This window comes from Branchiostoma floridae, chromosome 9 (assembly GCF_000003815.2).
Source record: "Branchiostoma floridae strain S238N-H82 chromosome 9, Bfl_VNyyK, whole genome shotgun sequence".
Classification (NCBI taxonomy): Eukaryota; Metazoa; Chordata; class Leptocardii; order Amphioxiformes; family Branchiostomatidae; genus Branchiostoma; species Branchiostoma floridae.
This window is the reverse complement of record NC_049987.1, coordinates 1,433,492-1,446,725: the sequence shown is the minus strand read 5'-3', so window position 1 is coordinate 1,446,725 and position 13,234 is coordinate 1,433,492. Positions and strand designations below refer to the sequence as shown.

Genomic DNA, 13,234 nt, shown 5'->3' with positions numbered 1-13,234 from the left:
ATGTATCCCGCCTTTGGGAGCCTACAGGTGATACTACTAGCCGTTCTGTGTGTCATCGCTACACTTGTACTGTGTGGGCGGCCGAGAAATCTGCCACCAGGACCGAGAGGACTGCCGATTGTCGGCAATGCTATAAGCCTACTCAAGGTAAGTGTTCAGTACTAGTAGAAAAATACAGTGGATGGTTTATTGGCGCAAATAAAAGAACGTTGAATACAAATAGATTTTTATCTTCAAAGTTTAATCAGTTAAGTCCATTAGATTTAATTAGACTTACAAATAGCACACGAAGAACCAAACAAAGTACAATCAGTCAGCTGGTTGTCCAGAAACCTAAATGAGAAATCTTCAAAAGATCGATAGCCTACCGTTTACCAATTGTATTAAACAACCTACCACCAGACACACAAACGGCTCCAAATCTGACCTCCTTTATGAGACTCTTGGAACAGAAAAATATGACCAAAACGAACGGACAAAAAAGAATACTGACCTGTCGATGACTTTATGTGGTTGCATAATGCATATGTAATGATTTGCGTTAATAGATTTATTAGTAACTGATGTAATCTGCATCTCTGTTATATTTTATCTGACACTCCCCTCATGACCTATATAAAAAGCTGCAGGAAGGCATATTTCCGCTTCTAGTGAATGTATAAAGGGTCCAACAATCAATTTGCAATATTTTGTCGCGTTCAAGTGTAATCACCGTTTTAATTTCTTTTCGTATGACAAAGAAAATCAAACGCTTATAAGTATTTTCGGATGTCAAACCCCTCATAGGCTTCTAAACTTCCAGTGCATTCTCGCGGTTTGACCCCTGACCTCACTACGAGTTGACCTTTGACAAAAGTGCCCAGTTATCTTCCTACCTGTATTGATAGGTGATTGGAGATAAACATAGATGTTAGTCAGTTGGTTATTTAATCTAAACTAGAGTTATCCACTTTCGAAGATGTTTACAAAAATGCCTCTGCTATCCCAAAATAGTTGGTAGTGGGCGCAAACGTAGGTCTCATATTTCTGAGCACAAGAGCTATCTAATACTCAAAATTCCTGGCCATAGCGTGTTCAGAGCTAGCAGAAGATAGCAAAACCGGAAGTTGTACAACACTATTCTAGAAAAATCCGTTTTATCCTAAGTTATCCACTTTTGAATCTCATTTTTTATTTACATCTCTCGGTAAACGTGCACCTTTATCAGAGAGCTCCCGGTTGGCCATTTGGTAACTTCCAGATTGGAGGTCCATTGTTATTTCGAATAAAGATGCAATGATAGTTGGTATCGAAATAAAAAAAATTCGCTTTGGTAACAGTTCCCTAACTAGAGTTAAATGATCTAAGACAACTCCCTTTACATACAGAATGTCGTGTATACCTTTAAACGCGTTGTCTTCAAATGTAATGAATTCGATCACTTGGAATAACTGACGCCTGAGTATGTTGTAATTTTCTATATTCTGTAAAAACCTAAAAACTTAACTTTAACATGTGTGTAGAATAGGACTGGGAAAATACAAAGGATTATGATGCACAAACATCTGCATGGTCGATTTGGTGTTGATATTATTCAAACACATCTACGCGTAATGTAAATACTTCGAACCTAGCTATTCAAACATAGGATTCTCACGGACCTAAAAATAATATCGAGCTATGAAAACACGCAAAATTACTTTCATAATACTCCATTTCCAACATAATATCAACGGACTGAATAATAAGTGGCCTGCAAGTCGACTTCCGATTCTATGCATAAACAAAGTTTCGAACAAACAAAATGACATCTACATGGAGTTTTGTTCAATTTCCAGTTGCTCCTAACTTGCCGAACATACATTTATTTATTTCTGTGTCTGCATCTGTGTCCCTGCAAATACATGTTAAATATGATCGCACAATGTTTTTCTAAAGAATATTGAAACCATTTACATTTCACGTACAACGTCATACAATTGAAGTGTTTTTGTATTTTCTACAACAGCGCATTTTCTCCGCTTACATACTTTAACGATCATTAAAATTCACAATGTGAACACTAATTGTTGATATGCTGTTAGCAGTCTTCAATCATGCTATAATTAGGTCATAATATAATATAATATTTTATTTTTTCATTTTGCTAGTTCTGGTTGTGCGAAAAAATATTCGATATGATGTGATATAATATCATGGCACTAACTGTCCGTTTTACTTTAAGGCAAATCTCTAGCCATCGCAGAATTTGATATCTAATCAGGCTTCAGGATGTCCACATCTATATCATCAAAAAAGCTAGCTTCTTCCCTTTTTGTTGATAATGAATAGTAAACAGACTAAAACAGAAATCTCAATATTCTTTAGAACAAATAATTGTTCTCACCATACATTTCCGCTAAAACCAAAGTGTTGACATGGGTTGTATCATCAACAGGGTGCTCTTCCGCTGGTCTATACCGACTGGTCAAAGAAGTACGGTGACGTCTTTACCGTGTATTTTGGTCCCAGACTGACGATAGTTCTGAACGGTTACGCCGCGATCCACGAGGCACTGGTGAAGAACGCGGAGAACTTCTCCAGCCGTTCGCCGTCTCACGCAATGAGGACTCCAGATGGAAAGACACTTGGTAAGTCAACACAATGGCTTTGTTAATCATACGGACTTTTCATTAGGTTAAAGACCCATCTGACATATCAAATTGGCATTTTTAAATGATAATGTTCTTCCATTCCGGTTTTTTAAAAGACCGTTTAGAGTGTAATTAAACTAGTACCACATATGTCACAGAATACATATGACGACGGACATGCTTAAAGACAAGCTGTTTATCATGTATTCATATTTGATGCGAAATCCATGTAAGTTTTGATATTAACCGCTTCAATGCATTGCGATTCTTAGCTGTTGTCTTGGTCTCTCTAAGTTACTTTTATTTTGACCTTCAGGAATAGCCGCTGAACCTTATGGTCCCAAGTTGAAGGAGCACCGTAAGTTCGCCATGATGAGTTTGCGTGACTTCGGAGTTGGGAAGAGAAGTCTTGAGGGGAAGATTCTCGAAGAGGCACGAGGTCTTGGTGATGAGATCTGCAAAACAGAAGGACGACCATTTTGTATCTCTCAGATGATGCAGAATGCTGTTTCTAACGTCATCTGTTCAATTGTGTTCGGCCGCCGTTATGAGTATGATGACATGGCATTCAAAGATCTTCTAAATGCAATAAATGGAGTATTCTCTCGAAGCTTTGCAGTGATATTTGCGCAAGTCTTTCGTCCAATGAGGATCCTACCAGGAGTTAGGAAGCCGTTTCAAAAACTTAAACGGAACCAGGCAAAACTCATAAACCACATTAGGGACAGAATCAAAGAACACGAAGACACTTTTGACCCTAAGGACATCCGTGATTTTATTGACGCATTTCTCTTGGAGTCTAAAAAACGGCAGGGAGACGAGAACTCTACATTTACTGAGCAGGAACATGCCGCGGTAAGATATAATCTTCATGACATTATGTAATAGTACTTCTGTTTCAACAACCGTAGCATTTGAGAACGTATTTGTAAAAAAAATGGGATTCAGTATATAAGTTGGGGTTATGAGTCGTGCAGGCACCAGTCATTACATTAATTTCCACTGCGTAGAAGATTTTTAATGACAAAACCATGAACATTTAAAACATACATTACAATTTCTTTTAAATACAAACAAAAATTGTTTTGGGTGGCACAAACAGAGCCTTGGGGTCCATGTCACCGATCTTTCGCCATTAGGACGACTTTCCTTACTCCACTAAGGCTGAAAGAAAAGGGGTAAAAGGTGGCAAAAGGCTTCGACATAGAATATCATGCCCAAAGGGCCTGGAAGAGTCTAGAGGACTGCATTAACCTTCTTTCTCTTCGTTGTATGTGTCACTGTTTTAGAAAATTACTAAAATTCGATTGCAGTGCCAAGTGTCCTTGTCTGTCTGAATGTAAACAAACGATGTTTTTATCGCCCAAGATCGTCTATCAACTGTTCGTGGCAGGAACTGACACAACATCTACCACCTTACGTTGGGCCCTGCTCTACATGATCCTCCATCCGGACATTCAGGAGAAAGTACAGCAGGAGATAGACAGCGTGCTGGGACCCAACCAGGAGCCGGCAATGGCACATCGTAGCCAAGTCAGAAGTCCTAATGAAATCAAATCATTTTTTGTAGTTAAAAAATGATTTTATTGTGACCTAGCGGTAACCGATGTGAGCAAAGTCAAATACACAGACATTTCCATTGAATCACACTAATTTCTTGTTCATGAAATGTATTTCACTTAAAATGACGTTAGATGTACATTTCAAAGCTGCTAACATTGGCCGTATAATGTTTGAAAATAGATGCCATTCACGGAGGCCACACTGGCAGAAGTGAGCCGACTGGCATCTGTGACGCCGATGACCATCCCCCACGGCACGAGCAACGATACAGCATTCAGGGGGTACAACATCCCAAAGGTAAGGCGTTCGTCAGAAGAAATGATATACCTTTCAAATATAAACTGTATTTATAGTAGTGCAAAATCGAAAATCTGAGACACTGAAGACCACCGAAAAAATAGTCGGCTGGTTTGACAAAGGATATTTACTTTGGTCAAATATGGTTTGCAATTATATGATATGATATGATATGATATGATATGATATGATATGATATGATATAATACGCTCTAATATTAACATTTTATTTGTTTTCTTACTTAGAACACGTCGGTGACAGTAAACATCTGGTCCGTGCACCATGACCCAAACCTGTGGCCGGAGCCGGACAAGTTTGACCCCACTCGCTTTCTGAATGACGAGGGCAAATATGTGAAGAGGAATGAAGTACTTGCGTTCTCCATTGGTAAGATAACATTGTTTATTTCTGGTACTTTAACATTTTAAAGTAGTATTAATGCATTATTAAACATGTTAATAAAAGCGAGAGAATAATACGGTGTTTTCTATGAGAATTCATTAAACTGTTCACGAAGATACTTGGTTTAACCTAGAACAGAAATATGGACTATTTGTAAATCTGTGCAATTATGAAATGGATTTCGTTTTCTAAGAATAAATGGGGAAAAGAGAATTGAAACAATACATATACAAATATATTTAAGGTATCATTTATGTATATTGAACACAAACTTGTTTTTCCCAGGCCGTCGTGTCTGTCTTGGTGAACAACTGGCCAGGATGGAGCTCTTCCTCTTTTTCACATCTCTGCTGCAGCGCTTCACCTTCAAGCTGCCAGAGGGCGCTCCTAAGCCTTCTGAGAAAGGGATCCATGCAGCATTGCATCACCCTGTGCCATTCAAGCTTATTGCTGAACCAAGGGATTGAAATACATGGAATTTTGCTAGTAACATGCGCATGCAGGTTGGATATCAAAACCTTTTATTAGTCAGTGTAGTGGTAGATGGATGCGTATAAAGTAAAAACCTCGTCACACAAATACGTCGAGAAGAAAATTGATGATATTATAATCTTGTGAATTATGTGGCATTTATTATTATCAAAGCGTCAGTTTTTATATAGAAGAATAAAGTATAAACTTTTAGACACCTTTGTTTCGATACATTAGTTATTTCAACAGTCTGTGGTTCGTCGTGTGGAGATATCTGGTCATGATAAAGTGCTTAGAAGTATCATTACAGGTGCAGTTCTAGATATTTTCTTCCGCACTTACGACATTGTTATAAGATATAAGGGCCATAATAAGCAAAACTCTACTACATTGAGTTAATACTGCTAAATACATTCCTAATTTCATTACTGCATGTTTAGATTTCGCGATTATATGTAAGGTAGACGTTGTAACAATGCATATTTATTTATAACCATGCTAGTTCTAAAGTTTGAAACAAATACAGTTAGTTTTAAAGATAGACGTGCTTTTTGGTATTATAATATTGCTATTATAAATGAGATTTACTTGAATTTTTGTAAATCAAGTAAACATTTTGTAATACTTACCATAAAAAGTTCTAAAAAGTCAAATAATACTTCGTCAATGTCTGTTAGACACCATCATCAGGGTTATAATGACTGGATTTCCTTCTCGATGCTACTTATAGCCGAGGTAGGTGGCGCTGTAGATGTAGATGCCATCCCTAACGTAAGGCAGATCCAGTAATTTTAACCCTGATTGGTGTCTGACAGACATCGAAACGTTGGATGTATTACCCTGGTTATGTCTTACAGAACTTAAAAGATATGAGCAACATAACTATATCAACTGATGTAATAATTTGCGGATGTATACAGTATTCTATTTTTCTGAAACATGCAGTAATGCAGTGCGTTTAAAAGAACTATATGTAGAATATAAAGTAGCAGCTGTTATATATCAAGTTAGGTATGATCCCTTTAGTGATAATAGTTGATATTAAGTAAGTATTTGCATATGACACATCATTTTGCATGTAATATGATGAAAGCTTTTGAAAATATTCGGAAAATAGAGGTATTCTTAATCAATGCTAGTTACCATTCATTAATAGGGTAGAGCTTTTTAGAATCTTTAGTTGATTTTATTTTACTTCAGTGTATAATTCCATAATTCCATTAAATTTAGAACGATATTAAAAGATCCATGCCCTTTTGTCGCAAAAAGTTACAAAAAGTCGTAGAATAACCTTGTTACTACAAGTTAAGGAAATATTACATTGCAAGGGTTGTTTTTACATGTTACTCACTTAGTAACAACAGATTTCTGTGTACAATGATAAGATGTAGAATATTTTAAAAGCATATTGAAACCTCATGTCATTGAGCTATCTTGAGCATTGATACTGGTAAGCTGGTGTTTTTAAACGGCACATACGATGGAAAAAATACTTAGAAGTAGATCTATGCTTGGCAAACAGCAAATTTAGAATTAGTGACCGCTCTCTTGAAATTGAGAAAGTACAGGAACTACTATGTGTGACAGAATGTGATACAAATGTAGTAGTAATAAAAATTACATATTTACTAATACTGCTTACATAGTAACCCCAAATAAAACATCTAAAGATACAGAAATGTTATATATATATTCTACCCTTTTTGTCTTCCTTAACCGTGTAGAACTGCACAAAAAACTTGAGATAAGTACGTGTACACACCTACACGCAGGTTTGCTTATTAGTGTATACTAAGTAATGTCAGGTGAAGCTGTAGCTAGGTGATGTCAAAGGCAGGTGTGAACATATTCAGCCCTTGCAATTAGATGGGTGCGGCAAGGAGGTGAAGCAGTTAGAAATGGCCTGTCCCAACCTAAACAGTCCCTCCTGCAGGAAGAAATGGACTGTCCCCACCTACACAGTCCCTCCTGCAGGAAGAAATGGACTGTCCCTCCTAAACAGTCCCTCCTGCAGGAAGAAATGGCCTGTCCCCACCTGAGTAGTCCCTCCTGCAGCATGAAATGGACTGTCTGCACCTAAACAGTCCCTCCTGCAGGAAGAAATGGACTGTCCCCACCTAAACAGTCCCTCCTGCAGGAAGAAATGGCCTGTCCCAACCTAAACAGTCCCTCCTGCAGAAAGAAATGGACTGTCCCCACCTGAGTAGTCCCTCCTGCAGCATGAAATGGACTGTCTCCACCTGAGCAGTCCCTCCTGCAGCATGAAATGGACTGTCTCCACCTAAAAAGTCCCTCCTGCAGGAAGAAATGGACTAACCCCACCTAAATAGACCCCCAGCAATAAGGAATAAACTAGCTCCAACTGAAAGAAGTAAACTAGCCCCACCTGAACCACACCCCCTCATTGCAACCCCGGCTGTGGTCTGTTATTCCTTTTCTTGCAATCAGTTCAGTTCAGTTCATCCTCTTGGAGGTGACACCTGTGTCTCCACTCGTTTCTGTCCAGCCGTTTCTTGCAATAATATCAATTAACATATTACGTCCATCCCTTTTTTGAAGTCCTTGACCGCATTAACATGGGCAAGGCCTTGCAATTGAGAAACACGAAGAAACAGCACTGAGACGTACCCCTGATCGACTATCCACAGCATGCTGCAGCTTCTGACGACTGGACTATTCTATCTCAGGGTTGTTTACCATATTTTTATTTGCAAGGACTGACGTGTGTATTGAATTGGTCCAAACAGAAACAGTGCACGTAGTTTGCCGTCCGTTTAAAATTTTAAAGAATATTTTGATGCCTGCATAGATTATGCAGATGACCGTCAAAATTTGCATAATTAACATTTTGTACATTCCTCTCTAGTTGTATGAATAGCATGATGTTGTATGTATAGACAAAAGTGTAAAACCCTTTTGTAATTTCGAAATTGATAGTTATATTATCACCTCGTTTGCATACATTTCACATGTCATGGTTATCATAATGATAACAATTATATTTGACAAAAAATATTAAACACCTACCATTTATTGTAGGCCAACAGCGAAACCGCCTGTCTGGATTTACCCTGTTTTCTCAACCGTCACACTTAGTTTCTGACCGCCCTGCTTATAACCGTTTGTTGACAAGCAGTTATGCAAAAAATCATTATTTTTGGTACTAACAATGTATTTTTCATATTTATTTGCCTTATCACTGCTATTTAGTTACATAAATAAAATCTTATATTATCTAGCATATCTTTCATAATTATATATGCATAAATTATGCTAATTTGATAACGTCATCAGTCCAAAATCAAAGATGGCGGACCGTATGGCCAGATCAAGAATAACAAGCTAATTATCCCTTAAAATTCGTAACTACCTGGTATTTTTTTTTATCACAAACCGTCTAAATGAATAACTTTAATCTATTTTAAATGCCCTTTGTATATATAACATGGAGAAGCCCAACTCGTATCTTAGATGTGAATGACGTCATTTTATGACGTCGTTTTGACGTCATTGATGTTGCTATCGGCAACACACGTGTTAATAAACATTATTATTCTGTTATCTGCACTTGTTGTTACATTTTTGTAGCATAAATTGAAGTTATCTGAGAATACCCTTTTTTCATGGGTCCGGCCAATATAATCAAATTGATGATGTCATAATTACGTCATCTTACGTCATCGTAACATCAAACGTCAAACATTTGTCAGATTTTATGTCGACATTATTTCTTAAAAATCTAGTGGCCCTACATCATGTCGTGTTAGAGTTATAGGACTTAAAAGTGGAGGGCCTCAAAAGCCACCCCCGGTCCAGGAATGACCAAAAAAGCCCGGTCTGAATAAAGTTAAGTTTTCAGCTAGACGCACTCCACTGGAAGGGAACTGGAAAAAAATCACATAGCCAACACACAAGCCGTTTTAGATGTTGAAATATTATCTTACTTAAGGTAAGACTAATACATGCAGTACTAAAATAGCCATTATCACCATAATACCTAACAATTAGCTAAATACTTACAAGTACTAAGATTTTACATAATTATCAATAACCCCATTGGTCGCAATTTTACGTGCCATTGATCACTAAGTTATAGTTAATATTACTACTAACTCTATGGATTAGAAATGATTAGTTTAGCTAGCGAATTAAATTATTCTGTGAAATAATCCAATAGTTACTTATGTTTATCTAGAAGGTGGATAGTAGTATTGTAGAGTTTTAGATTTGTGCGCCTCATACTTTGAAGCTGCATAACATAATATGGAATTTTTGAAAACCTGGTTAACGTTAGCAAGTAGATCTTAAAGAGGTGCCTGAAATAATTAATTCTAAAAGATTATACACCCATATTTTTGAATGTATTTCTGATTTACAATAGTTATCATGGTATGAAACTTAGCCACTCAATATATCAAATAGATTGGTTTACCCACGAATGTTCTTTGCTCATTATCAAATGTACATATCATATCGTGTTCCACTGATATAGGTTTATTATAGCCAACCTTACTGACTTGCATATAGCGTGTTAAACTCGTGTAGCTATAACTCCTAGATTTCATTTCACTCTCTTGGTTCAGCAATCAGCATAAATGGCACAGGTTGATGTAGCGGACCAGGTATTCCATTTTCCGAAGGCTTAGGGGCGCCCTCTGGCAGCTTGAAGGTGAAGCGTTGCAGCAGAGATGTGAAGATGAGGAAGAGCTCCATCCTGGCCAGCTGTTCACCTAGACAAACACGACGGCCTGAAAAAAAAACAAACTTATATGTGGTTTCCTTTCCACAACATTCAAATTTAATCTACAATACATTTGCCTTGTGTTTGTCCGTATTACAGCATGGTATGACTCAACACAGTGTAGCAGGAAGTGAAGGGAAGACGGACTGAGCTACTTCTGTGACAGGAAATAGAGTTAATAGTTTGTAGAGAGAGTAGATGTATCAACCTCGTCTTTTACTAGTCTTTTAGAACATGGGTTAAATGGGGTTGGTGTAAATTGGAACCAAGTTTTCTGAAAAAAAATTCCAGATTTTCATTTGTCACGTTTCGTTGTGTACATCTCTTTTACGAAACCTGCATACCAATAAGATAAATACGATGTGTCCTTTACTTTGTTATCGTCAATTTTGAATCGAAAAAAGTTCCAAAGAACATTAAAATGTAGGTGGAACCAAAACAAAAGTCAAGACAATAGAATATCAAGGACTAAATGGAAAAAAAAAAGTTCTGTTGCATTACCAAGGTCGGCCACAAGAAGGCTCAATTTAAATATATTCGAAATCCATTCAGAATCCATTAAGTTATGCTTACAAGTATCCGAAAACGTACGCACACACACAAACACACACACACAAATACATACACAAACACATACACACGCACGCACGCACGCACACACACACACACACACACACACACACACACACACACATACACACACAAACACACACACACAAACACACACACACAAACACACAAACACATGCACACACACACGCCAGTATAATACATGGAGGTAATAAGTATGTTGCATTTTTAGACTTACCAAGGGAGAACGGAATAACTCCCTCTCTCTTCACATATTTCCCGGCGTCATTAATGAAGCGGTTAGGGTCAAACTTGTCCGGCTCCGGCCACAGGTTTGGGTCATGGTGCACTGACCATAGAATAACTTCCAACACTGTGCCCTTATTTAGAAAAACAGACATAATGTTCTCGCAAAATTCTCATGTATTCAAATATGTTTCAATTTTGTCAGTATTCATGAAGGCATTAGGTCATTTTTATATATGTACAAAACTAATAAATATATGATACAACTTTTTGTTAAGGCTAAAATCTAACTGATAGGAAAATTACGAAATAATCATTTATGTTGACTGTTGTAGTATATGGTATTGAAAACCAAGTCTAAGATATAATGTAAGCTAGCATAGGTGGCTTCCTTAAAACAGTCATTTAACTTTAAAATTGCAATATACGTTATATAAACATATTACACAACATTCCTAACCTACCTTTGGGATGTCATACCCCCTGAATGTTGTATCGTTGCTCGTAGCGTGCGGAATGGTATGTGGCGCAACAGTAGCGTGTCGGCTCACTTCCGTTAGGGTCGCCTCCGTGTAAGGCATCTATATTTTACAAACATTTAGTAAAATTTTGATTAATATTGAATTCATAATATATTTTTATCATATAATATATTTCGACACTGAACAGCATTACTAAGGAGTAATAAAGAGGCTATTGACATTAAAGTGCTTCAAACATGCTTTAACTTAGACTGGGATGATACTGACTGTAGAGCACATTTGACCCATTGCTGACGTCACACTTTCTGTCGTATGTCACGTGACATAAGCTTCGAGCAGGACACGAATCGAAGGCAGATCTAAAGCTAAAATCTAATCTAAAAATCTAAGGCCCAAGAAATGTCTACACCGTGATAACTACCATTTTACTAACACTATTTATTATAAACCAAAACTTGCGTACTAAAGAAAATATATTTTTTTAGACATCGCTTTATCATTGGCACTTCGGTTCTTACCTGATTACGATGTGCCATTGCCGGCTCCTGGTTGGGTCCCAGAACGCTGTCTATCTCCTGCTGTACTTTCTCCTGGATGTCCGGATGGAGAATCATGTAAAGCAGGGCCCAACGTAAGGTGGTAGCTGTTGTGTCAGTTCCTGCCAGGAACAGTTGATAGACGATCTTGGGGAAAATTATGTATCGGTGTCATGTTTTATTGCCGGCTCAATATTTACGTATATATAATTGTGTAATGCATAAAACATGTAAGATACATGCAATAAAAAAAAACAAAAAGAACACATTTTGCACACTTACATAGTCACAATTACGTATAGCTGAAAAATATCATTTTAAAAAGTCCTTTATTATTTGAAAGAAATTGCATATGGGGAAATTCGTAAGTCTAAATTATATCTTACAGTAGCAAGTTCTTGCTCAGTAAATGTGTTGTTTTCGTACGTCTGTCGTTTTTTAGACTCGAGAAGAAATGCGTCAATTAAGTCTCGTATGTCATTCGTGTCAAATGTATCCTCGTGCTCCCTGATTCTTTCCTTGATGTGGTCCATGATTTTAGCCTGACTCTGCATAAGGTCTTGGTAGTCTTTGCGTACGCCGGGGAGGACCTTTAAAGGAGGTAATTGTTCTGCCAAAAAATCCACCATTTTTCTTCCAAAAACTCGTTGAATCGCTTTTAGAAGGCTTTTGAACACCATGTCGTCGTACTCATAACGACTACCGAACACAATTGAACAGATGACGTTGGAAACAGCATTCTGCATCATCTGAGAGATACAAAATGGGCGTCCGTTTGTTTTACAGATCTCATCACCTAGAGCACGTGCTTCTTCAAGAATCTTCCCCTCCAGGCTTCTCTTTCCAACTCCGAAGTCACGCAGACTCATCATGGCGAACTTACGGTGTTCCTTCCACTTCGGACCATAAGGCTCTTCGGCTATTCCTTGAGATTAAAAAGAACGGTACGCATATCAATGGAAATGCATTTTTATCATTTGCAGCGCACCTTATATCAGTGGATAGTCAATGCTAAATTAAAAGTTTATCTGTTGGTAGTAGCCATTGTTATTCAAAGTCCCATCGTAATTTCAAGTCGTGACGTCTAAGCAGCAGTTTCCAATGTTCTGACAAAGGAATTTGGCAGTGAAATGTTTGGGTAAGTATATTGTTATGGAAATTGCAGTTCAATTTAATTCAAAATAAATAATCAAATATTGTTATAACTTATGATTGTAGATTTTCGTCTCATATCAATTTTACGTTCATACTATTCGCATTATTTATAATTGCACACCCCTCCTTCACCATAAAAAAAGTCATGTGCAGGTCAG

General features: G+C 37.4%; 2 protein-coding genes across 2 annotated transcripts; one reads left to right on the top strand and one right to left on the bottom strand.

Moving 5' to 3' along the window:
- On the top strand, window positions 1-5,887 carry LOC118422920 (cytochrome P450 2U1-like). Its single transcript, XM_035830788.1, has 7 exons — window positions 1-147; window positions 2,417-2,609; window positions 2,929-3,467; window positions 3,981-4,145; window positions 4,356-4,472; window positions 4,719-4,860; window positions 5,161-5,887. The coding sequence occupies exons 1-7, from the start codon at window positions 1-3 to the stop codon at window positions 5,340-5,342; spliced, it is 1,485 nt and encodes a 494-aa protein (XP_035686681.1). The 3' UTR covers window positions 5,343-5,887.
- Window positions 5,888-9,866: 3,979 nt separating this feature from the next.
- On the bottom strand, window positions 9,867-12,097 carry LOC118423514 (cytochrome P450 2U1-like). Its single transcript, XM_035831692.1, has 4 exons — window positions 11,904-12,097; window positions 11,368-11,484; window positions 10,896-11,037; window positions 9,867-10,094 (listed from the first exon to the last, which is right to left on the bottom strand). Exons 1-4 carry the CDS (start codon window positions 11,997-11,999, stop codon window positions 9,913-9,915), a joined length of 537 nt encoding a protein of 178 aa, XP_035687585.1. The 5' UTR covers window positions 12,000-12,097; the 3' UTR covers window positions 9,867-9,912.
- Between the last annotated feature and the right edge of the window lie 1,137 nt (window positions 12,098-13,234).